Source organism: Diceros bicornis, chromosome 5 (genome assembly GCF_020826845.1).
Source record: "Diceros bicornis minor isolate mBicDic1 chromosome 5, mDicBic1.mat.cur, whole genome shotgun sequence".
Classification (NCBI taxonomy): Eukaryota; Metazoa; Chordata; class Mammalia; order Perissodactyla; family Rhinocerotidae; genus Diceros; species Diceros bicornis.
In genome coordinates this window covers 32,845,269-32,872,851 of record NC_080744.1, presented here as the reverse complement: position 1 = coordinate 32,872,851, position 27,583 = coordinate 32,845,269, and the positions used below count along the sequence as shown (strand labels likewise).

The following is a 27,583-nucleotide window of genomic DNA, read 5'->3' as shown; positions in this document are numbered from 1 at the left end:
ACAGGCCACAGTCTCTTGCCTCTAGGCTTTTGTCTATAAAATTGTCCCCTTCCAATCCTTCCCCAGAACCTCCTCACACCTCCTTGTTCATACTTATCCTTCAAGTCTCAAAACAGGTATCACTTCCTCTAAGATTTCCCCTGAGTCCCAGTACTTGGATGTTTCCAAGAGCCCCTGGTACTTACCATTATGGCAGCAGTTATCAACATGAATTTAAAAATTGCCACATTAGCTTGTATGCCCTTCCCACTAGACTATAAACACTTTGAAGGCAGGAACTGTGTCTCGTTCTTGGTACAGTATACTACATCTGGCACATCAATACCTTTTGTTTGGTACCATTATAGACAGCCTATAAAACACTGTTCTGGGAAGTTTGTATCTTTATTTATTTATTTTTTGTGAGGAAGATCAGCCCTAAGCTAACATCTGCCAATCCTCCTCTTTTTGCTGAGGAAGACCGGCCCTGGGCTAACATCTGTGCCCATCTTCCTCCACTTTATATGGGACACCGCCACAACATGACTTGACAAGTGGCGCATCGGTGCGCGCCCGGGATCCGAACCTGCGAAACCCGGGCCGCTGCAGCGGAACGCGTGCACTTAACCACTTGCCGGCCACCGGGCCGGCCCCGAAGTTTCTATCTTTAGCAGGGGACATCTAACTTATCAAATCTTTTGTGGTTTCAGGAACTCTCTGGACCATTCCCCTTCCTTTAAGACCTTTAGCTTCACCTGGAATACCAGAAGGCAGTTTTCATCATTTGATCAGAAAAACATTTTACGTGATTGATGCACTTTTTTTCGTCTTCCTATACTTATTTTACTACTTTAAACACAATGGAAGCAGTACCCTAGTCTGAGTGCCAGGATGGAACAACATCTAAGATTCTTGCCACAAAACTCCACGGTAATTGACACTGGAGAGCTCATGCATAATATCTCTTTTTATTTTCCAAAACTTTTTATCAGATTCACTCCTGCTTGGCTTCAATTTTTTTTTTTTTTTTTTTTTGAGCTAGAAAAAAAGAAAACGCTGCTGAGCAAATCAGCCTGGTAGTAGCTCTTGTGAAAGTTGCTCAATTAGAGTTCAAAAGACATGGCTCCCAATGGGTTTCCATAAACTGCACAGATCTAGACTTGGACCAGCAACCAGGCACAAGTGCAAGGAAGCTTGGAGCAGGAGTCACCTTTCTTCAGCTAATTGCTCATCACCACTAACCACAAAAATCATCACTTGGGCTCCTAAAGGGAGGGGATAGTTTAATAAATCACAGAATTCTACACCCTTGTTGAGTGAAATGCATTTTGCACAGTGAAAACTGGGAAAGCACCACACAAATGTTGACTTCTTATTTTTGCTAAACCGGGCCATCCCATGTTTGAAATTATGCTTATTGTAAGATTTTCCTTTGTGAAGTCGACTCCACTGGCTTCAGCTCTCTTCGGTGAGAGCCATATACCACAGGCAGATTTCTGCCTTCCTACAGGATGCCTCTGACTTGGTTGAGGCAGACATTACAAGATAAATCTGCTCATGCTACCCTTGGATTAGAAACGTCACCTCTCAAGATTCTTCAGGTTAATTCTTCTGCCATACTGGTAGCTGCCATCAGAACTTCGGGTATGTGCATATTGCCTGAAGCTCAACACGCGTGCCCCATTCTACCAGAAAAGAGCTCTCCCTTCCTCGCACCTAGTTCTTTACAGATGCCACTTATTACATTCTTGTGGGTATTTACAGTATATTCAACTCAGCAAGTATTTATAAGGCACCTACATTGTAGACACTAAAAAAAAGAGACAACAGTGAGTTCTGGACCTCAAGGAGCAAGGCCAGCATAATAGGTAACTGCTCCTAGATATCTATACACAAGGTAGAATAAGATGTATCATGAGAGAGGTTCAAACCAAGTGTTACTGGGCTTCAAAGGAGTAAAAGATGAGGAAGTGAGCAAAGACTTCATGGAAGAAGGGCCAATGTAAGATTGTACTATTTTTTTATTGTATCTTTTTCCCCTTTTACAAAAGTGACATGTTCATTACGTTCAGTAATTGAAAGAAAAAGGAAAGTAAAAATCTCTTACAATCCTACCATCCAGAAATAAGCAAATATTTATATATATATTTATATATATATATATTTATATATATATATATTTATATATATATATATTTATATTTATATAAATATATATATTTATATATATATATATATCCTTCTAGGTTTTCCTGTGTGTTTATTTATATGTACATAATTGAGATTATACTACATATTATTTTAACAGATTTGCAATTTAAAAGCAGATCAAGAGTATTTTCCAATGCCACTAAATTTTCTCCTATACACCTTCCATGGCAGTGTATTACTCCATTTTATGACTCTAGCATAATTTATTTGACCTTAGTCCCTACCTTTGAACATCTACCAAAAACTCTGCACTATTTTGCTGTTACAAATTATTATAAATAAAATGATATGTTCTTATTTATTTCCTTAGGATAAAAATTCCTAGAAAGTTTACACATATTTCTAGAGCTTTTCATACGGAATGGTCAAAGCCTTGCTAGCCCATAGAGCACATCTGCATGCATTAGGAAAAGGTGTCTCCTGTAGGTAGGCACAGCTCCATGGGCAAACAGCTTGACGTCTTCATGTGAGTTTTTTTTAAAGGTGCCTTTTATAGGACATATAGTTTGGTGAGTCAAGGGCAGACTAGATGTGGGCTCCCTTTGACCTCGAGATCTTAAACAGAGAATAACTCAATCATCCATACATGGTAGTTCTGAGAAAGGTTTGATCAATTTATATTGCTAATTCTATGCATCTAGTTGGCAATTCGTATCTTCTATTTGTCTTTTGTAAATTACCTGTGGTCTTTTTTGCCACTTTGTTTTTTTTTATGAGAAGGGACAAGTTGTCCTTTTCTTATTGATGCTGAAGAGCTCATTACCTATTGTATATTGCAAATATATATATTGTTACTGGGACCCTTTTCCTGAAAGGACTTTTATTATTATTTCAAGAGAGTATTAATCATTAAAAAGAGAAGTTTTATAAAAAGGCTGGTGACAAGGATAGTTCCAGTTAGGGAGAACAGCAGATGTAAAAACACCTCAGAGTAAGAAAGCACAGGGTGTGTTTGGAAAACATCAAGTCTTGAATTGGATCATAGAACACGTGTAGAGGGAAAGTAATAACAGTGTGGTTGTAAAAGACTGGAATTAAATTGGGTAGAATCTTAATTCACTTGAATATGAGGAGATATTTCTGCCTTTGAGTAAAACAGTGATGGGATATGATCGAAACTATAAAAAGTAATCAGGCCACAGGGTGTGGGATGGACTAGAGTGGGAGTAACTAGAGGTGGGGAGCCCAGCCCTGAAGCAATGGAAATTCTCTAGGGGAGGTATCTTAAAGCCTGAATAAACTGGATTCAGTAGGGATGAAAAATAGGGAAGAACATGAGAAACACTTTAGTTGAAGGACAGAGAGGAACCAAAAAGAAGCACAAGCTTCATGTCTGAAGGACCAGAAATTATTATGTCCTTAATAGAAACAGGGGAGCAGTTCGAGGAGGGGGCAGGGGAATGATAAGCCTGGCTGTCGATATACTGAGAACAGTTAGATAAGCCCACCAGGAGGGTAGGAGAGATAACTATAGACTTCATCAGTGTTGAGCTTGTTTTCTGTATGAAATTGTAAGCCTTTCAAAACAAGGCCCTGGAATCTTGACTTTTCTTCCCTCAGTGCCTAGGAAAAACTCTGCCTACGCGGATAGCTAAGCAAGAGTCCTGACAACAATTTCCTGAGACTTTTTCCACTCATATTGACTGCTCGATTTCTCAACAACTTACAACAGTACCTCTTTCTTCTCAGAGTTAGGACTCCCTGTTCTCAATTTAATGAGAAGGAATAAAACACAGAAAATTGTGCTCAGGTGGATTCTCAGAGCAATTTTTATTTCTAATTGCAAATGAAATCTAAGCAGAGAGGATGGATTTCAAATTCCATATCTTCAACTTGTTCACAGATGAATATTACCTATAAAGTATTGGGTATTACTGCATCTTACTTTCCTAAATTTTGGTCTGTATCCCAGAATCGAGTTTCAAATATAACCAATTACTGAATGGATATAGATTTCACAGAGACCCTCACAATCTGGTCAGAAGGCACTGAGATAACTGAGGGTCCCTCTGAAGCTGTGTTATAATGGGGACTGAGAGTCAACAGATTTGTACCACTGAATAAAGCTTCCCTTTACAAGAGTCAGCTAAACTCTCTTAGCTTCAGTGTTCCCATCTGTAAACCAAGGAGGCTGGAGAGCTCTCAAATTCTGTGTTGGACTTGAAATTCATCCATCCATCCATAATCCAGTTTCTGAATGCCAACAATGTGTAAGAGTTGAAACCCCATTAGTGTACTTTTCCACATAATGCCATTTCTTACCTGATCGTAGTAACGCAGGTAATATTTCACGACATAGTCCACCAGATTAATCCCGTTATCCTAGGTTTAAAAGAGAAGCTTAAATGAAAATCATTCACATGAAACCCTGCCATACTATATAGTTGAGAGCTGAAATCTCAGTTTGTGGCCCTAATACTTTTAATTTGCGATACTTGGTCCTAATTCTATTTGGTCAGATTTTCCTCTCTCCTCCTGATCCCATCATTTTTTATGGCATCTATACAAAGAAATGACACTACACTATTTTTTGTGAAGAAAAGAATCAAACAGATAATTCACAGGACCTCTGAGGTAATGGCTAAAACAAACAAACAAAAAACACTGTCTCAATATTTTCTGGCATAAAGCCAAGACAGGAGGGGGCAGGGGAGTGCTAAAGGGAACCAGGGACTAGAACAGAAAACCATCTCTCCCTTCCCACCTTTCAGAAAATGTGTGTTCTTAATGGCGTGAAAAACAATCAGGGCAGCTTAAAAGGAACGCCGTGCCACTTTATGACCCTGGCAGGCCAGGGGCGAGCAGCCCTCCCACAAGGCAGCCTTTGTGTCTTGTTCACATGGGTCTAATTCTAATTTGCCTGCGTGTTTCCCCTCCCTCCACTCCCCCTGCCCCCCATGGGACGCCTAGATATGGGCTGGTTGTTTCTAAAGAGGTGGCTCTGCAGGGGTGTGGAGCCAAATGATAATCAGGCTCAGAGAGTTTGACAGGAGACCCCCAGCTCAATTGTTGTGGGCAAAAGAATAATTCAAATGCTCAGCTCCATTGGCAATTCAACTTTGCTCCCTGCTCAAGAACGAGTAAATGACAAGCAGCCAACATTAACTTCAAACAGACTCAAGCCTTGTGCTATGGTTAATACTATACACTATCTGTTTTATTCTCTCATTACAGTTCAACATCTAATTGCGTATTGTAGAGCAAAAAAATATTGGGGATTTTGTCCTCAAAATAAGATCAAACATGAAAAACCTATCAAAAGTCAAAAGAAAGCAAAGAAAAATATGTATTGTTAGGGGGAAGACAGAGGTGAATGGAACAACCAGGCATACTTGTTTTTAAAGGTATAGAAGGAAAATAATGGCAGATTATAGACATTCATTATGAAAAATAAATAAATACCCGACTTTTGACGTCCTTGAGTTTGGGCAGGATTTCTAAGCTATATCCATCTGCTTGTCCTCGAGTTCTATTTCCTCCATTCATATAATTTCCAAAAGCCAGAATGAGAGCTAAAATATCCTTCACACTCTTCATATGCAGCAAGCCCTGTGATGGCAAACACCAATGATTATGAAGCTGAACTCCGAATGTACCTATGTTCATTCAACAACAAATATTTATTGAGTACCCAATAGGTTGTTTGGTGGCATGATACCAACAAGATTTAACAGTTGGTAAAATGGAAAATGCACTTTATTAAGCCATAAGTGTCTTAAAAAAATATATTAACTGCCATCATATTCTATCCTTTCAATGAATTCCAAACTACATGTTTTAATATTGAAGATTAAATATTAGTATTTATATTTCCATTGAGCCAGTTTCAGATTTTTTAAATACTTATTTTAACATATTTATAAATTGAAAAAAGAGAGTTGTTCAAGTTAGACTTCACACTTGATGACTTCTAAGTAGAAAGAGGTTTAATATCATTGGAGGATCTGTTTTTGGACTACGTAGCTACATAAACAGCACAGTTAAGCGTAGGGTAGATATAATAGCAAGTCTATTCTTCCTCTTCTCTGGGTATAACCCTCAGAGGTGAACTACAATAATGTATTTCAAGGCCATAGGCTATGTTTATTAAGTGTTTGCTGATATGTCTATTAACTTTCACAATTTCAAGCCCCTTAGGGTTCTCTTCAGCTCCCCATCTCATTTGCTTTTCCTTTTTTTTGCACCAAGTGCAAATTTTCAAATTGATACGTTTTTCCTTTTTCTACAGTCTTAGTGGATTTTATTTTTCTTTGTTTTAGGGTAAGGAAAGAAAGCCAAATGCAGCTCTAGGCCGACTTCTGCTCCTGCTTTTTAGGGTGTTATTAGAGGGTGATATTATACTTTGGTAATATTTATGCTTTCTTTATTGAAATCTTTTATGTTTTAGAAGGAAAAAATCATGCCTTCAGATAAGCAACTAAATACTACAGAATTTGTGGAGAGGATTATCATGTTCTAAGGACCTGGGTCATTGCAAGAAAAAGCCAAGTGCTAGAATTTAACTTTATAATGAATACCAGCACGGTAAAGCCAACAAAAATGATTATGATAATGAGTGATGGGCAAATAAATTTATTTTATTTATCAAATCTCTAGAATCTTCCTGTTTCACTTTGTAGACACATTTTAGATGATCAAATGCACGGATCTAAAGTGAAATCTCCTTTGCAATCCAGACAGTCGAGTGCAAAACAAACTATACTATTTAGATTGGTTTTAAGTGACCAGTATATACATTGGAAGGTATCTGGAATACTTAAGAAGAAATCTGTAAAAGTGTCATTTTCTTCCTCCTTCTCCTTCTGTCAGTCTGCATCTCCTTTTCTCTCTCTGTCTCACACTCACTTATCTGCACACAAACACACATACTCATACTTAGGCAGGATAATCATCCCAGCTATACTTAGAAAAACACACAACCTTAAGTCCAAAAGCTTTTCCGCAAAGGGACTCTAGTTGATCTCTCTCATTCCTCACTTTCTCCTTTATCCCCAGTAAAGGAAGAGCTATCTTTTAAAATTAGATAGCAAACATACCTTAGAAGCTCGTGTGATGATCTCTACCTTTCGGTGCAAGGAGGTAATACCCTCAGAAAAGACAGATCTGAAGATTATGCACTGGGCACGTTCAGCAAAATTAGGGATCTGGGCTAACTCGTGTAAAAATCTGTAAAAATTAAGAATGAGTCATCTAGCTTCATATACCATCACAAGGAAAACAGAAAGACAGCTGAAAAAGATCCATCATGAAAGCCTTCCTTAATTGACAATGTCAATTTAACAATTATAAAAAGTATCAGATAGGCAGATGTAAGGAACTCCAAGGGTATGTGCTCTACTGTTGACAACAAAGCCATTTTTTATGGGTTTCTATAACGGTAGATAAATGTATGGCATATAAATTACTTAAGGAACAGAAAGTTAACCCAATTCTACTGAACCACAACAAGTTATCTATCTCCTGCTACCCAAACTGAAGACTAAACCCAAATGAAAGGCATTAATCTTTAGTGTATGAGAACAAATACTCAATAAACTCCCTTTATAATGCAGCATTTTCTAAGGGTGTATTTACACAGGCTAAGTAAAGTGAGGACTTGAGGCAAATGTCTGTAGACAAGAGATAAAAGTCTCTTACTGAAGTGAGATCACTATTATTTTTGCTCAATGAATTAGATGATTGTCTATAATGACCCTATTCTACAGATATTTGTTTACTTTTCCACATCACCTTACCTACACATACAGAGTTCATAGCTCTAAGCTGGAAACAAAGCAGGCACTCATTAAAGTGGACACAGCCTCAAGTTTCTTAAAAACTACGGCAAGACAGATCTTACAGGCTCAAGGTGAGCAGTAACCTACACACAGAAGCTCACTGTCTGAGCAGCTGGGCACTGGTGCCCTTTGCAAAATTAAGTTGGAAGAGCTGCGTACTCTCCAGGCCAACCACCAGAGGAAAGAATATAAACTAAAATGGGTGGAAAGAGTTGGACATAAATGCAGAAAAGGAGAGAATCCACTAACAGCTATTAAATTCATTTTGGGGTTGAAATGATGATTAACTGATATTTCTGAAAGTCTTGGTCAACACAGAACATCAGTACTTTGACATTTTGCAACCTCTCACCAAGAATGCTTTTACATAGGAGCAAAGCTGGCACCTCCTTCTTTCCATTTCCAAAGAAATTTCTTATACCAGGTAGCTTATACTCCGTGCCTCTTTTACTTTACTTTTAGGAAGATTTGGGTTTTAATGAGATTCTAATTATTAGCTGTTTTTCTTATTTTTCCTACAATCAGGTCATAATTCTTTTTTATTTTTGGAGAAGATGATTATCCCTGAGCTAACATCTGTACCAATCTTCCTCTATTTTGTATGCAGGACAGTGCCGCAGCATGGCTTGATGAGCGTTGTATAGGTCCGCACTTGGGATCCAAACCCACGAACCCCAGGCTGCCAAAGTGGAGTGCGCAAACGTAACCACTACGCCACCGGGTCGGCCCCATTTTTTTTTTTAAATGACACTGAGATGAAGCAAACAATGTCCTTAAAAGATAACACACCTTTGTTTTAAAGTTCTATAATTCTGATCATTATAAAACCCATGGGGTATAAAAGTAGAAATGCATACGAATTCTGAATTAGGACAAGAATAAAAAATGACACTTTATATGTAAATAGTTTCTTCATGAAATTAGTATTAAACCATTGATTGATTTATGACTGAAGTCAGGGGTATCCCCAGTTTTCATAAATGTGAACAGTGAAAAGCTTGTGGGACTGGTGGTATTTGGTACTGTGGTGAATCCTGGGAAGTTTTACTTATTCAGATGCTGCTGAGAGTTACCTCAAGGGTAGAACCCTGAATTTCTCCCCTTCCAAATGTGACCATGGGACACTATCCCCCAAGGAGGACCCACATCCCTGGAGTACGTACACTTCCTAGTTTAAATGAACATAGTGAATGAAGCATTTATGGAGACTCTGTGAGAAAATATACAGATCAACATCTCAGCTCAGCAACAATGACACAGATGAAGAGGAGGAAATGCTGGATGAACAATTACTTATAACTAGCCTCAAAAAAGGAGGTTTAGGATCAATATGAGGAGAGAAGCCCACAGGCTCACCAACTTAACGTTACCCAGGAGAGAGTAAAATAGAACTGCAAGGCTCTCTAGGACTACAGCCTTACTGGGATTAGGGCCTGCACTAGGAAGGCTCAGAGAATCTTAAAGACCCGATGTCCTGTGCACGGAGAAGGGTCTGAAACACATATCCAGAGTTGGAGGGGAAGGAAAGTTCAAGAAGTTTACATCACTTTTGGATAGAACTGTAGGGAATGTGTCACTGAAAATTAATACCAGAGCGTCAGTCATCAAGAATTTTAGTCAATCCTGTAGACAAGTGTGAAGCATTTACAGTGTGTTAGGCACCACGCTAAGACCTGAGAACAGAACTTAACTTATACACAAATTCCTCTTGATAACCCGAGAAATAAGTCAACAATTCCCATGAAGTGTGATAAGTGCTATCAGGGATGGGGCCTATAATAGAAGCTACAGAAGTCACAAGCAGGGCATCGAGGTCAGAGCCTTGGGGGGACAACGACGGCCAAGGTTTCCTGGGCTTGTACAGGACACACAGGAAAAACTGCCAGGGAGAGCCCAGACAGGTTAAATGATATATGCGGGGGAGCTGAGTAGAAGTCAGATGCTAAAATGCGGCTTTGTGTTTTAAAATAGTTTCAACTTTCTCTGAACAAATAAAGGATATTAAACAGAGAAGTGATACTTTCAGCTTTTTGTTTTAGAAAATCACGTGGCAGGGGCTTGGCTGACGGATTGGAGGTGAAAGTAGACTTGAGGCTGGGAGACCTAGTCGACACAGCTGCAATATTCTAAGAGGGAAGGTAAGAGGACCTGCAGTGTGAATGGGGTGGGGGACAAAGAGATGAGAAAGCTTTTAAGGCAGTGAGAACTGGAGTAACTGACCAATCCCGAGGGATGCTGAGAAGAGTCCAGGATGATGTGTAGGTTTTTGGCTTGGACATCTGGTGGAATGCAAAGATTTGAAATACTGGACAAGCAAATTTGGAAAAAATATGATTTTATGTCCAAAAATAGCCATGCAAAGGCTTGAGGAAGAGCACCATAGCTCCTTCCCCGTTTATCTGGGAAAGTACCAGAAGTATAAGTAACCTCAGAGGCTGTGAGGTAACTGTCTGATAAATATCTTATCCTCCCCACCCCCGCCCCCCATAATTGTGTTTTACACTCTACCTATAGGGGTAGAGATAAGAACTCTCTTTCATATCCCCAAGGATAGGTCTTGGACATTGGGCCTTGGTACTTACAAACATTTATAGGTTGATTTCCTTTCAGACTAGTCTAACTTTATACCCTAGGGCCAGTAATAGAGAGGATTAAAGACCCCTAAAGAAGCCACAAACCAGGGACCCTTCCCTTCTTTCCCCAACGCAGGCTTATATCCCCAAGAAGGGCTACAACCGTATCTAGGAGAGAAGTTCTGCACCTTACATCGTGTGGGTGACACATCCACTCAGCTGACAGGTGGAATGATGCAACATGGTCCACTGTTTTTAAGGGACTAACATTTGGCTTATCATCCTCCAAATGCCTGAAAGGTATTACCTCAGGTGTGTGTGCATACAAGGGATGTGTACACAGCACAATTTCATGTTGTAACCTGTGTTCTTCCATAGAGGAGTACACTAACAAAGCCTTGTTTCAGCAAGTCAATGTGGCTTCTCTGTGGGGGTCCCAAGGCAGCTGTGGACCCTAGTGGAGCATCCTAATAGGCTGTATATGGTGTCCTCACTCTAGGCCACAAAATGAAGGTATCAGGCCTAATCAAACCCAATAAAGGCTCACCTCACCACCATCCCAAGGCAGAGTGCAGAGTCGAGGGCCATCCCTGGAGGGAGTGGCCCTCAGACAGCCTGGTCCCAAGCAGACGACACCTCTCTGGGAAATGGCTTTCTAAATCTGGCACTGGTGGACAAGAAAGCTGACGAGGTGAGTGATGAGGCTGGCCTCTCCATGCAATGATTTATAGGACTGGGCACCACAGGGATCTTAGGAAACTGCAATGTTGAAGCTAAAAATGATTCATATTTTCCAGTATGTAAAACATGCTTATAGTCAACTCACTTGGAGCTAATGGCAAATAAGTTGCCAGAAAATCAGACTCTGACATAAATCAAACAATGCTGCACTGTGCAGGACGTCAAGAGCAGAGGTGAAATCCACGCAGGCCTGAGGTCCCCACCTCTCTGCACCTCACCCTCCAGCAACTGAGCCCAAGCACATCACCTCACTGGGACAACACAACAGTCCTCACTGCTGTCAGCAATAGCTTAGCATGTTCAGGAAGCCATTACAATGACCATTTACAAACTTCAAAAATGCTCTTCTATCCAGACCATCAGTAGAGAAAGCAGGAATAATAAGTTATCTGTTAATTACCTGTGTCTTGGCAAGTAATCTTGAAAAATAATGCTAGAAAGGCATTAACACAAAAGGAAAAGGGAACACGTCCATTAGCAGAAACCCACTGTTCTTTTCAATGTGTCTCCCACTCCCACAGCTTACAGCGGGAGCTGGCAAGTTATAGCCCACAGGCCAAATTCAGCCCACCACTTGGTTTTGTATGGCCCATCAACTAAGAATGGTTTTCACATTTTTAAATGGTTGGAAAAAAGAATCCATAGAAGTATAACGTTTCATGACATGTAAAAATGATAGGAAATTCAAATTTCAGTATCCATAAATAAAATTGTATTGGTGCACAGCCACGCCCATTTGTTTATGTATTGTCTAGGGTTGCTTTTGCACCACAACAGCAGACTTGAGTAGTTCCAACAGATCGTATGGCCCACAAAGCCTAAAATACTTACTATCTGGTCCTTTATAGGAAAAGTCTGTCAACTCTAGGCTTAGAGTGTCATTGCTCCATGGGGCATAGTTGGCAGTGCCCAAATGCTTGATATGCTCTATTTTCCCTGTTAAGGGCTGAATTTTTGTGTCCCCCTGAAATTCATATGTTGAAATCCTAACCCTCAATGCAATGGTATTAGGAGGTAGGGCCTTTGGGAGATAATTAGGTCATGAGGGTAGAGCCCTCACTAGTGGGATTAGTGCCCCTAGGAGAAGACACACAAGAGCTTGCTTCCTCTCTCTGCTTTCTGCCACGTGAGGATACAAAAAGAAGTTGGCAGTTGGAAGAGGGTTCTCACCAGAACCCCACCACACCGGCACCCTGATCTCAGATTTCCAGCCTCCAGCACTGTGAGAATTAAATGTCTGTTGTTTTTAAGTCATCTAGTTTAAGGTACTTTGTTATAGGAGCCCAAGCTGACTAAGACAGTCTTCAAATACTCCCCATGGCCTTGTCAGTGCCTAAATACCCCATTATTAGTCACTTCATTTTCAGTCATTAGCACCGTAGTGGGAACTAATTTATTAAGGACCACGACTTGGGAGTAGACCACAGGATTGGTCAGGGGTGGGAATTGGTAAGGAGGGTGGCTCAAGCTGATGGAACAGAAAGGCAGTGGAGGCCCATTTGCATTGTTTCACAGTATGCCTAGGCTTCATTAACTAACTATGGGGATAGAGGGATCCTGGCCTGTGCTCCACGTGAGAGCAATTCTTTTAAGGTTCTCAGAACTTTCATGACGGTTTGTCAATAACTGAGTAAATCTAGAAATCCCCCACTCAGTCATTTAGAGACGTTATTCTGGACCCAAATGCCCAGGCATTCCAGCGGAATGGGGTGTTCTACAGGACCCAAAGGCAAGGCATGGAGGTTTCAGTACAAGCCATAGAACCTTAGATGTCTCTAGGGCTGACTTGTCACCCTAAACCTGATCACTCAATTTCCTCTTTGTTTCTTATCCCTTGCCTCATCTCCAGGCTGAGAGGGGTGGCCTGAGTTGGACATGAAACACTCAAAGTAGCAACAAGCGAAAGAGCCCTCTGTCTACTCTGAACCCATCCCACATTCTCAGATTCCCGGGCCTTGAAAAGCTGGGTGGGGCTCAGGAGCTGCAGAGCCCCAGAAGCTTATCTGTGGTTTGGAGACCCCAAGAGCCCAGCCAAGGACAAGAGTCACCCAGTTACACATTAGAGTTCTGGGTATCCAAAGGGTGTGGAACGACACCCCAAATCATAGAGCCAACAACTCTATGAATGGCGAAAAGAATAAGCACACGCAAAGAGAAGACGAAAACGTCACATCTAAATTGGGCAGAGCAGGTGGAGAAATTTGGGAGAAAGCTGGCACATTCAGGCTACATTTACTGGATTTAGGAAAATCAATTTGAATTCTGTGACTCTGGTATCATCTTCTTAATTGCATCAGCAGAACCTTAAACAGAGCAATGACTTCTTCCTTCCTCAGTTACCCTTTTGGCCAGAATGTTTAGTCTAGGAGGAATTAACAACTTGCTAGAACAAGAAAGGGAAGTCACGAGGGGTGGGGAAGGGGGTTGAGACATATCACATCCAGCGGCACCAATCTCCCGGCTGTTCTTCCTGGCAGTCAGCTCATCCTGCTGCATGCAATAGGTCACAGGAATGAGGGTGCCGTCACGTCACTCCCTGCACAACCGAGATGTGATTATTCAGAGCTGGGAGGCAGGAAGATAGAGACTGCACGTCTCCTTTTGGCCTAACAGAAAAGTGTTCAAGCATCCTTACTGCTCAGGTTTATCCAGCAGCTTCAATTCTTCTTCTTTGGATGTCTCGTAATACTTTCTTATTTTAACCAATTCATCCTCCTGGGCTCTCTGTGTGGAAATAGAAACAAAACAAAACACAAAAGAAGGAGCGATGAGAATCTGTCTCAAGCAATGTGTCTCAAAGTGTGGTCTAAGGAGCAGCAGCATCAGCATCACCTGTCACTAGTTAGAAATGCAAATTATTGGCTCTACCCCAGACATAAGAAACTCCAGGGGTGGGGCCCTGCAAGCCCTCCAGGTGATTCTGATGCATGCTAACATTTGAGAATCACTGGCTAATACAAATGGTGTATTTGTATATGCAACATAACCACAAGTGACCTTAGCGGGGTACAGAAGCCAGAACATTTGATTGTTCCCTTTGAGTTCCCTATCTCTTCCCCAGTAAGCAAATATGGGTCAAGTTGTCCTTAGCATTTGCTGCCTGACCCTCAGAAGAGCCCTCCTAACTTAAAAGGGCTCCTGACTTTTTTATTTTTAGTCACCTTCCTCTCTTTTCCTGAATTTTGTAAGAACGCATTGTCTGGACTGCTTATTTTGGCATTTAGTCACATGCTTTGTCTATTTATCCAACTATTTCAGTTGTATGTGGCTTAGCTCTACTGAGAGCTAACAGGTACCGACCATGTGCACAGTCCTTAGCCCATGGTAACAAGAAGAAGCATCTAGAAGGCACTTTGCCTTTTACAAAGTCCTTCAACAACAATTATTGCATCCTCCTTTGACAGATGATTCCACCAAGGCTGACACCAAGTAGCTGGCAAATGGCCTGGGAATCTCTCTTTCTTTCATAACACCATGCTGGTCTCCAGGTAGTCAAAAAATGCACAATTAGCTCCCAATGGCCAGGTATTTGTGTGCCTTCTTGTCTGTTAATTGAAAGCCTTACTGATGGAAACATGAGAAATTCCCACCCAGTCACACTAAATAGCTCCTGTTATAAGTAAAGGATGTAAAAATGTGTAGGGAGCAGGCAATCTCTCTAGGCCTGGATTATCACTCTATGGAAATTTTCTATAAGTGACTTAAGGTCCCAGGGGGCATAAGTATTGCAGTGAATCATTTTTTGAGCTCGGTGAGCATAGCATACTATAGAGCTCCAGGCAGCTTTCTGGGAAATACCATTACTTCAGTAAAGGGAGGCTGGTTCAATCTATGTTTTCAAATCCTAACAGAGTCAGTGAACCAGAACAGTTAACACTTATGGGAATTCTGACTCTCCTGTGTCATCTTCTCAGGACAGCCTGCTAATTCTTCTGGTTATTTCCACATATAACCCCAATTTAAAGACCACATATGTGTACAGCGCTGTTTATTTTCAAAATACATTGCTACTGCTACATATATTGAATTCTCTTTTAATACTCACACAAAACCAGGTAGAGCCAATTATAATCCCCATTGTATTGATGAGCAAACAGGCTTAAGGAGTTTTAGTAACAGGCCCAAGGTCACTCAGCAGTCAGTGGTAGAGCTGGACTTCAAACCTAAGACTGACTGACTGACTCTAAATCTAAAACACATACTGAGCATCCTGTATTACTTCTCACATTCAATGCCATCAGCTCATTTGGACTAAAGGTAATTATCCAAGCTGGTATTAGCATTCCCATTCCTCAGAGGAAGACACTGGTGTACACCAACATTAAGCAAGTAGCTTATCCTCATTCCCTCTGACAGAGAGCCACAGGCTGAGTTCTGCGGCATAGAAGTGGTCTCCACCTTGAACTACCCTCCACTGCAGGTGTGCAATGAGATCTCCTAACCCAGATACCACAGTAGGGGTATCTGGTGCTTTGCTCATGTCTGCTTTCTTGAGCTTGTGCTTCTGTGCCTTCATCTCCTCCATGCTATGTCAAAATCCTTGTTGTCAAAGAACATGAATGGCTCAGTGATTTTTCGGGTGGAAGGAGTCACATACAACCATTTGTTAGACCTTAACATTTTTTCAGTTAGTAAAGATATGAAAATATGGAAATTCTGGCTCTGTAGGTCTTTGATACTCACATTTTCATATAAGGCCGCCAGGGTCTCCAGATCAACCACAGAGTCATCCACATTGAAAATGGCTGCCGAGCACCCAAAAAGAAAGAGAAAAAAGAACAAGGGGTTTGACTAGACTCCCCACACCAGCATTTACTCCAGGTCTAGCTTCTAAGCAATACAGTCATGAGTTGCTTAACGACGGGGATACGTTCTGAGAAATGCATTGTTAGGCAATTTCATCAGCGTGCGGACTTCCTAGAGTGTACCTACACAAACCTAGATGGTATAGCCTTCTGGAGGCTTACTACACACCTAGGCTGTACGGTACTGATCTTATGGGAGCACTATCACATATGCGGTCCATCGTTGACCGAAACGTCGTTATGACTGTATAACATTGCACTTACTTTCAGCATGCCCCTGCTCCCTTTTGTTTTGCACCAACGGGGCCCCAACAAAAGAAACCAAAATGGTTCCTATTGCTGGCCTGAGCCTTGGCCCTGCCTAGTTTAATTCCTCAAGCTCAGTGTCCTTTCTGCAGTTTAATTGAGGCTCCACAGGAGAAGTGTTTGTGCTTTAAAACTAAATCAGTTTGTAGGTTTGAGGCACAATTTTAAATCTTTCTTCCCGGCTGGTAATTGAAGAGATTTAGTACCTAATGCACCAGAACTGACTCTTGCCCATTACCAGGAAGAGAGAAAGAAAAAAGACAATGTTGGCAAATTAAATGAATTCAGGCATGTGATTTCAGGCACCTTTCCATGGCCACTGCAAACATATTGTTTGGATTAAAAAGACAAAAAAAGGCAATAATTGCATCAATGGCATATTAAGATTATGGAAACCTCCCATGAGCCAGTCTTAAGGCAAGTTCTCATTCCCATGGTTTTATTAGGATCCTATTTGTTGTTCTGTATCTTTAAATCATTTAGTTGTTAACTAATAAGCTTAAGATTTCATCTAGAGAAATTCTTTCCCATCTATACTGAGATACAAACATTGAGATTTTTAAAGCCTTAATGGATTTGGCAATGAAAGTGTTTGAAATAGGCAGCTCCACATCTTTAAATAATTATTCAAAACTAATAAGGTTTGTTTCTTCAAACCCACCTCCCTTCTCTGACTTTACATTGTGAAATTAACCAGCACACTAGTAAATTTTCTCCGTGGCAGGCTAATTAATTTTATTAAACCAACCAGTGATATTTAGAATGCCTTAAAATTTTGCTCGTCAACCATTAGTCTGTTCGTTGGCATTACACCATGGTTTTTGGAGAAGGTAGGGATCAACGTAAAGGGCAGGTTGCTGTCAAACTGTTGTGCTTCTTCTGTAGATTAGAATCACATGAACCCCTTTATACAATCTTAAAGTTAATTAACTGAGCTAAGATCATGTAACTTCACAGAACACTGAGAAATGTACTTAAAATTCCTTCACACGCCACCTTCTCTAACTTAGGAGGTAATCAGCAAGCTACTTCTAGATCGGTGGGGTAGTGAGAAGAGAAGAGGTTACTATGCTAGTGACAAAGTAAGTCCTCTCAGATTCCACCAAGACAAAGGAAAATTACACTTCTGAAAAGACCAATCTGAGACTACAAAAGAAAAAGGTAGTTCAAGGAAAGAATGAAAGAATTTATCCTCCCAGGACTGCTATTTTGTGCATGGAGATAATATGAATTCACTAACTTATTAGATAGATCAGGCATTTTTAAATGTCTGGTGCTTTAAAAATCAAGAACAAAATAGCCAGAAACAAAGTCTATGTCATATAAATTCCAACATTCTCCTACAAAAGTCAGCCAACGTGGATGTAATAAGAAAAGGTAAAATTCTAAAAATCATTTATCAGAAATGTCCATTTCTCAACTAATCATACATCCTAGGTACTATATATGAACTAGTAGCTTAGATATAATCAAGTAATCTTTAATGGGAAAGAGAATGATCTTGGGCAAATATTTGGTTTTTACAAGTTAATCAGTCTGGGTCCCAGATACACAGTTTGACAGGTTATATGGTCAGCCAAGTCCCCTGCAGTGTGCTAGGTAGCAGGAAGAAAACATGTGGGAGGATGAGACCAGAGAACAAGCATGAGACATTTATTCCTACATTCACCTATCGCTTGAATGAATATTTGTTGATGGTGTATTAAGTTCCAGAAACTTCTAAAATGCTGTGAATATACTGTCAAAAGGATATAAGACATTCAAAGTACTTGATCTTATGAAATTTACACTCTAGCTTAAGGGATAGAAAATAAACAAGTAAATAGTTTCAGATAATGAGATACTAGGAAGAAAGTGAAGTAGAGAAATGAGCAACATTAGGTAGGAGGGTCAGTGAAAGCTTCTTTGAGGAGGTGACATTTAAGCTAGGAGCTGAAGAGGTCAGTTCTGTGAATGTCTAGGAGAAAAGCATTCCAGGGAGAAGTAACTGGGAAAGCAAGTTCCTTTTTCTGATGAAGGAACAAGCTCAAAGATTAGAAAAAGATCAAGATGACTGTTATGGAGGGAGCAAAACTTCCCATGTGATCCTGGCAAGTTAAACTGTCTGAGCCTCAGCATATCCATAAAACGGTGCTAATACCACTTACTGAAAATATTAAGTGAGGTAATTTGTATGCTTGGCATAGTGCATAGAGCACAGTATGAACTCAAAATCATACCTCTGAACTATGACTATTACAATTTTAAATAGACGCATTGTTAATGTGTGTTAATGCTTGTTTTTGCCTTATCTCCTTTAACATCTGGAAAGAATTAGAGATAGAAGACTACAACTACTGAGTAGTTTGTGCTACAAATGAAGCTTTCCAGAATTCTTGAGTGTTTCAGATACGAATAGTTTCTATTAAACCTTTTCGGTCCTTCAAAACCTGTTCGATGCCCAACTTCAGGAAGCATTATTAATAGAAAAGGTACATGCACAAATAACTTTAATTACAAAAATAATGTACCAAATGTCTTAAGGGAAATTTAAGATACTTTGGAGTCGGGCTGGCCCTGTGGCTTAGCGGTTAGGTGCGCGCACTCCACTGCAGGCGGCCCGGGTTCGGATCCCGGGCGCGCACCGACGCACCACTTCTCTGGCCATGCTGAGGCCGTGTGCCACATACAGCAACTAGAAGGATGTGCAGCTATGACATACAACTATCTACGGTGGCTTTGGGGGGAAAAAGAAATAAATAAAATCTTAAAAAAAAAAAAAGATACTTTGGAGTCCATTCAGAAAGTTAACCTAATTTTTATCTCTAATTTCCATCTTTCTCATAAATCTACCCTTCATCATACCCCCAAAGTTATTTTTTTAAAACATGGGTCTCCAAATTTTACTCTGATGTTTAAAATACCTCAGATGTCTTTCCTTTAACTATTGGGTGAAGTCCAAATGCCTTGGTCTGATTTTTAAGCCCATCCTTTCCTGGCCCCAAGCTACACTTCCAATCTCATCACCTACCACTTCCACTTGTCCCATGTACCCTGTGCTCCAGCCACATTGAGCAACTGAATGTGCTATGGCTTCCTGCCTTTCCACACCTCATCCTCCAAGGCTCAGGTGAAAGCTTTCCTGCCCTGGAAGGACACCCCTTGACCTTCGGATTATTACGTGCTCGCTCTTTTTTCCTCTTCCATGGCATTGCACTCATACTTTACAAAGGGTGAGGGGAGTCTACTTTAAGAACCTGTATTATGGTACATTGCATAACAGTTTCCCTCCCACACCGGATTGTGAAAGCCCTGTAGTCAGGGATCATTTCTACACATCTTGATAACCTCAGCACCCACCATAGTACCCGGGGTGTAAGAGGAATAAAATAATTGTCTGTGGATGGGATGGATGCTATGGGAACCCCAAAGAGCAAGTTCTTCTGCTGGGTATCAGAAAAAGTTCCTTGATAAAGACAGTATGGGGCCTTGAAAAAGAAAAGACACACTTTAAAAAGAAATACGATTTTGACAGATGAAAATATTATATTATGAGGGAGGGTATATCTGAATTAAAGTTGTTTGCCCATCCCCATTTGCCCCTATTTAAAAAATCTAGGTTTAGCCAGTAGAGGCGCATGATCATGCCCCACCCACACACTCAGTATAGATACACTGCTTACCTGAATATTCCATACCAAAAAATAAGGAACTTGAACAAGTGAATTTTCTCATTAATAAGGAAATTATCTTTCCCCTCATTCTTAACCTTCAAAAATGGTTTACATAGCACTATCACCTTAGGAAAAAAGGTTATGTGTAAAAATTCAACCATTATGTTGCCTCAGGCAGACACCTGAAACACTCATTTATTAATCACCATTAATTAAGCCAAATTCATTCCAAGCAATGACAATCTGTAAATTTACAAGTGCCAGTGAACATCAACTGGAAGGATGTGAGACATTCCAGTGGAAGCATCAGATGCAGATGGGCTCATGGAACGTGCAGGCAAAGGCAGGTAGGTAGTTCCATTTTGGCTTGAAGAGAGCATTAATTAGAGTTTGGAGGAAGAGCATGTGGAATTCTGAATGCCACGATGAAGAGCCTATAACACACTTGATACACGGCAGGGAGGCATCAAGCAGTTACGAGTAGGAGAGTAAATTGGACAGAGTTATATTACACAGGACAGGCCAAAATTTGGAAAGACTGGTTTAGAACCTATTCCAGTGGGCAAGAGCTGGCAAAAACCTGAGTACTGTGGACAGAAAGAACAGGACAGAGGAGAAAGACACTGCAGAGCACTACAGGGTGACACCACTAGCTCTGGGACTGAGGAAACTTGACTGGAAGCCCACTCTGAGGCTTTCTGCTACCCACAGAAACAGGTGCAGGAGCTTCAGAGCTGGACATGCCTGTGGATCCTCCCCCCAGGACCTGGGGAAGGAATGAGGGAAGAGGAAAACGACTGGTCAAGGAAGAAGGAGAGAGATTAATTTAGGGCCAACACCAAGTATTCCACTGAGGTTTCTCCTCCCCTGTGAAAGGATCTTAAAAATAAAAGAAACAAGTAAAATGAAATTCAGAGGTGGAAGAAGCACTATGAAGAGATCATCTGGTTGGGCCCAGGAGCTTAAGGAAATTAAATCATTTCTATTATTTCTTTCTATTATTTCTATCCTACTGAGTGGTCAGGGAAGGTTAGGTTATTAGCCAAAGGTCTAAAAAGTAAAAAAAAAGTATTATAAGTCCTAGGACTCCTAGGAGAGCTGTCCTGTGCATACACAATTCTGCGTCCTCCTCACCAAAAACAGCTTAAGCTCCTACACAGGGCCAAAATCAACGTCTGATCATTCTATTCTCCCAATACTGGGACAGTGTATTAGAGAATCGATTCCTGAAGGCACTCACCATCAAAGTTATAAGCATTACATGAACCCGATGAATTAGTTAACTGATGATTATAATGTAGAAAGAAACCAGTCACTGATTAAAATATTTTTGGAGTTACCACGATCAGGTACTGCCCTCCATTTTATACTCTAAAAATACTCTCTTTGCCTCTCTTGCTCCCTCTGTCTGTCTCTCTCTCTCTCACACACACTCACACACCTTTTATCTTATGAGTTGAATAAGCAAACACCAGCCTATGCAATTCTACAGCATGCCCCAAAGCCCTGATACAGTAATTCCAAGTAATTCTAACTCCTGTTCCCATCTGTACAGGGCTCATTATACCAACACTCCTGCAGATGGTGTCAGAAAGGTGAAGTGTCAAATCCACAAAGGGGAGACCCCAACAACTCATTGCTACTGCAATATCAATCATCGCTGGTGGTTTTTACTTTTATCTGCCTCTCTCCTTAGTTATCCCTGCTCACACTGTCAGTTCAGTTAGAATATTTCACCTACACCTCACAATATGTCGAAAGGAAGTAGACACACGCTGTGAAAAGCTGGTAATTTTATTGGGTTCCTTTACCTTTAAAAATCTGTTACTTGGTCAAGTCTGGTTTCTGGGCTCCTTGTTTGCAGGGAAATTGAGGCAAACATTTTTATGTGGTCCTCTGGTGCCTGCTCTGTACTCCAAGAATTCTATACACAGGGATCATTAGAGTAGTGTTTCGCCCATTAAGATATAATAACCGTCAGCAAGGACGAAAAGCAGAGCAGTATCACAAATTCAAACGAACAGGCGCACATAAAAACCCCGTGCCTGCTTTAGGCACATGCACGGGGTCAGGGACTTACGCAACGGGTAAATTCTCTCCCCAGTTTGGAGCCGGCTTTTCACAAGACCAGGGGAAGCAGAAAGAACATGCAGGAATTCTCTCAGCCCTCCAGCCATTTTTAACCCTGAATACTTTTCCATCCTCAAGTGCACTGTGTCCAGATAAACAAAGAATGACTGCGTTTGCTGTTTGAAGGGCCTTCTAATTAGTAAAAAACAAGCAGTTACTTAAGAGAGCTGTTCTTTTCGACTGAAGAAGTACCTTTGGGCAAGGAACACGTGGGAGATTGAGGTAGGAATGGCACACTGCTTAGTCTGTTAGGTTAGCCAAAGTAAATCTGATCACCCAAGGTGGGGAAGATGTCCCAGACAGATAGGGTTGGGCTGGTTTACCAAGCTTTGGCTGATGTTGGTTTAAAAATAATCTCTATGTAGCCCATTTTATGCTGCTTAAGTGGTTGACAGGATACCTTGCACAAAGTGGTGTTTCAGAATCATTTGCAAATGGACTAGATTTATTCTCAGCAGAAGAAAGCAAAGATTAATAGGATTATTTGACTCCATTAACAGAAATTATTTTGTTAACAACGTTAACTTCCCAATAGCCAACACAAAACTTAGCTGTTTTGCCCAAATTACTGATATTTTTAGGGCTTGATAAATACTCAATTTGTAAGGAAAAGAAAACAAATGGGGAAAGGAACATAGAAGGCCCTGGATTTTTAAAACTCTCAGGTAACCTCTCCTAAAAATCTCCCACAAACCAACTCCCCTGACGTCTACCAAGGAAAAGGCAAGGATGTGGGGTCATGGAAAGAGGAAGTGGTAGAATCTGAAAGCTGAAGAAAGGCAGACCAGGGACATCTCCCCACAGTCTCACTCCCAACTAGAGGCCAGTACAGAGAGGGAAGCCCAAGTTCATGATAAAACTGGGCAAGAGGTGAAAAGAATGAGGTTGACAGAAGTCTGGAGGGTGAAAGAACCACTCAGAGGCCAGGGCAGGAGCTGCCCAGAACCTGCCCCACTGAGAGCTCTGTGACCAAGTCTCTTCACCATGGCCACAGCTATCCTATAACCCTGCCGCGGTATGCCTCACTTTTTCCTTACCGGCCACTATGTCCCACCTCCAGCCGGCACAAGGCACGCCTGTGTAGACATAGGTACATGCAAAGCCTTGCTCCAGCACATATCCAGATGAAATGCTAAGGGCACCAGTTATTAAGCAGCTTAAAGGAATCTCTGTCCATTACACCAGAGGGTGGGGACAGCAGGCAGACCTTATTGGGGCTTAACACTTAACAAATTAGTAATAGCTAGCATTTATTGGGAGCTTCCTGAGTGCCAAGCATTGTTCTAAGTATTTCACATTTAATTGTATGAGGTGGGAGCTACTGCTGTCCTTGGTTGTACAGGTGATGAAACTAAGGCATGAAGTCACACAGCTTGATTTCCCAAGCTCAGTTCCATAATCAGATCTTCTGGACTATGATCGTACTTCTTTTATCCTTTATAGGTGTTGGGCTATAAATAATCACTCCACCTAAAATTCTCACCATCTTAAAAAAAAATGAACCAACAATCCCAAACATTCTATATAGAAATCTTGGTCTCTAAATGCCATCACATGCTTTTTACATTAATCAGCAGTCTCCCAGTGGGAACCATATACAGGCCATGCTACGAAAACTTCATTTGTATACTAACACATCCATAACTTCACTATTATTTAATTATCCCTAATACTTAATTCTGATATACTGTTTCAATCTGTTAACTATTTGCAGTTATTCACAATAATCAGTATTGCGGTTGAAGTCATAGCAAAAAGATTTTCCAGAAAAAAGAAGTCTGAAACTTGAAAAGGCATTATCTTAAAAGAAAATACAAAAAGAAAATAAAATCTACAGTCAAGTCTGACTTTCTTGAAAAGATATTAATAATTTTACACTGCAGGCCAGAACTCACTCAAAAGGGAAAATCAAAGACATGAAGAATGAAGAAACACAAATAAAAGTTGCCTCCAGATGCATAAAGAATAAGAGGTATCAAGGGAATATGTTTTACAATCTTATCTACATTGCCAAATGCCTGCTAGGGTGTCATGTTAGCTGGTACAGACCTTAATTCTGGCTTCGATGGAAACTGGAAGCAAGGATAAATGACACAGTAAACAGGAGCTGGCTAGGAGGTGGGAGAAATGACAATCCCAAAAGGGACACGTATCTAACCTATTCCAAAAGCTCAAAATCACTCAGTCTTATAAAGCAAAAATCCCAATTCTCGCCTAAGTCCAGGCATGTACTATTTTGCCTGAAGGTGCCCAAGGCGCCATTTTATAGGTGCAATTAACATTGTCCATGGTTCAAACCTCAAAGAAGAGCACAGGCATAGAATTCACAAAACTTCCCCTCCTTCATCCCCTCTATTCTCCATAGGGCAGTGGAATGAGAAACAGTTTGGGTTAAGCCACTTCTGTTCTTCCATTAGTTCTGGTTCTTTTAAGCCAAAATTACATTCCAGGCAGATTGGATGGTCTCAGCCAGTTGCCTGAAGGTAAAGTACAAAGAAATGCCACCCTCTGCTTTCCGGACTCAGCTCTGTGAGGGAAGGAATGTACAGTGGTTTAGAAAGAGGTGTGTGGGAACCCTGTAGCTCAGGTGTTTTACACTCAGTGGGAGGAGAGGAAGGTGGGAAAAGAAAGGGAAGTCCTGGAGCTACTGTTTCTAGTCATCTAAAGATTTTTTTTAATTGAGCTCTGCCGATATTTAATAAGTTGATTGATGCTGGCATCTTCATTCAGTATGCCAGCAGGTCACGATCACACACCACTTTTGGTGGGTAAACTCCTTCATACGTGGCATCCTCACTTGTTCTTCTACTTTCAAAATATTAGATGTGGAGGGGCCCAATTAAATGAAGTTTTCTGATGCTAAAATCTGGTTTTAACTAAACTTGACACAATAAACAAGTTGGCTTCAAAAGATTCCTGCAGAGAAACCCCAGATTAAAAATAATCCATCAACAATAAGAAAACGGCAGAGCAGACACTTTGATTGCTAGTATAAGTTCTTCATCCGTCATGGGATGAGTTAAAAGCAAGGACAAGTCAGATTTGCCAAGACATTGACCTCCATAAATTATAACAATTTACCAAAAGACTGTTTGAAATGTGGGTTTAAATCCACAATTGTTAATAAAGAGCCTCACTCTATTTATATACTGAGCCTTGAGAGATTAGCTAATGAGAACCCAAAGCCATCAAAATTAGCAAGACACTTAAAAATATTATTAATCTCATTTTAATTCATATTTTTGCATGTTTTATAACGTGAATATTAGTCTGTCACTCATCTACATGATTTACTTGTTTTAGAAAACATACCTTGAGAAGTATACTCTAAAACTTTTTACTACACAATAAAAATTTTGGAGACCAACTGCCTTTGATTATAAGATCTTCTAGGCTAAAACTACAATGTTCGTCCAGAGAGCCCTAGACAATTCTTGGTGAATTTCAGATGTCTGGTGAAATTCATTATGTTTTAGACAACTAGCATAAACCTTGAGAGAGGTTTCTAGAAATTATTAGGTACAAGGAGCAAAGTCTAGTGGGCATTCTCATATCTAGGTTTTAGACTCTGGGCATATAATGAAGTGGTATCTTCTTACATTTTGATTTGAGATTTCTAAACAGAAGGATAGTCTTTGATACAGCTGAACCACCAAACTGAGACTCTGGACTAGTAGGAACTAGTAAAACTGAAAAATGTTTTATTTTGATGTTAGATTAAATATTATAAATATGAATTCTGAGTGTACGGGAAATTCCAAACGAATGCCAGGAGGTTTCTGGCACCTAGTCTGTTGCAATGAGTATGGAGGTTTATATCAAGAATAGTCAACAGCAATTTTCCATCTCCCCTGGGAAAGAATAAGAGGAAATCACTAACGTGGAATGAAAACTCTAATTTGCAATCATGTAGGCAGTCACTATGTCCAAGGATGCCAAAATGCTTTTAAATATGAGTCATCCAATTTAGCAGATGGAAAACCAGCAAGAAGTAGATCCCTTATTCAGAATCTCTCCTGGACCAAATACAAGTACTGTGGGCATTATGGTCAGTCTCCTGAAACCATTCTTCTTCTACAACCAAGGTCTTGCCTTTAATCATGCAGTGTTTTAAAATTCAATCAGTAAAGGGATTTGGCTTTCTCCTACAAGATGTCCAACAACATCTTGGGTACAGAGAAATAGATAAAGATGTTACCTTTTTGGGGATGTTCTATCTCTAACCTAGCCCTATCTACTTAGCATCAGGCTAGAATTTTCAGATGCTCCTTGAACACTTCAGCTTAAATATCTCCAATCATCTCAGACTCAAATCTTCCAAAACAGAATTGACCTTTCTGCTTCTGCCCATGCTTTTCCTCGTACAATTTCAGTTTATATTTTTGGCACCATTATGTACATTCTTTTGAAGGCAGAAACCCAAGGTACCAATAAGACTTCTTCTCCATCACTGCTTGCATCTGATGTGGCTAACTGTAGCAATTCTCTCTCCAAAAATCCATTGTATATAGTCTCCTCATCTACATTTCTACAGATACAGCCTTAGTTCTGGCCTTTGTCATTTATTATCTCAACAGTCACAGTTCCTTTCTCACAGATTTATCTGCCTTCAATATTATGTTTGTTTATTCGTTCGACATACACTTGATGATCATCACCCAGGTACCAGGCACAGTACAAGGTGCTAGGGACACATCAGTGAGCAATCTCCCTCTTGGAACGTATATTCTGGTGGTAGATGTAAATGAAAACATAAGTAGATGAACCAATAAAATATTAAGTGCTATGTAAAATACAAAAGAATTAACTGAGGGTGACTTAAATTAGGGAAGGGGAATCTGAGAGGGCTTCTTTGAGGTGACACTTAACCTGAAACCTAGCAAAGAAAAGGAGCTAGCTATAAAGAGTGGGGTGGAAAAGCGTTTCAAACAGAGGGAATGTGCAGTGTTGTTCATTTAAAATGTGCTGTGCCTTCAAAGACCCAGAAGGAAGAAAGCACTTGGCCTTGTTAAGGAATCAAAGAGGACCACTGTGGTTAGAGGGCAGTGAGAGAGGAAGCAAGGACAGTCACGTGAAGCAGAAGATACAGGCTGCAGCCAGAGCACGCAAGGCCTTGGAGGCCACTTGAAGACCTTCGAGGTCTTCCACATGAGAGATATTTCTACACTCAAAATCAGATCACGGCACTGCCCCTCTTAAATTTCATCTCCCTGATACTGATAGGATCATGTCCCAGTTTTGTGTGATGATATTCAGGGCTCTTCCTGGTCTGAATGCTACTTGTCTTTCTAGCCCTACGCCCGAAACAACCCACATTCACATGTAATCCATATGCTCTAGCTGTGCGATTCCTTTTCACACGCCTTCTTTCCTCAACTGGAAAAGCTCCTTCTCTGTGTGATGACCAC

General features: G+C 40.6%; 1 protein-coding gene across 3 annotated transcripts in view; it reads right to left on the bottom strand.

Annotated features, from left to right (window-relative positions):
- Positions 1-27,583, bottom strand: part of FMN1 (formin 1) — a 365,920-nt gene that overhangs the window by 126,512 nt on the left and 211,825 nt on the right. For all 3 annotated transcript variants that reach the window (XM_058541158.1, XM_058541159.1, XM_058541160.1), the window contains 5 exons: positions 15,965-16,026; positions 13,917-14,005; positions 7,227-7,356; positions 5,593-5,739; positions 4,453-4,512 (listed from right to left, as the gene is read on the bottom strand). In XM_058541158.1, the coding sequence (XP_058397141.1) occupies positions 4,453-4,512; positions 5,593-5,739; positions 7,227-7,356; positions 13,917-14,005; positions 15,965-16,026 (488 nt within the window). The remainder of the gene's footprint in view (positions 1-4,452; positions 4,513-5,592; positions 5,740-7,226; positions 7,357-13,916; positions 14,006-15,964; positions 16,027-27,583) is intronic.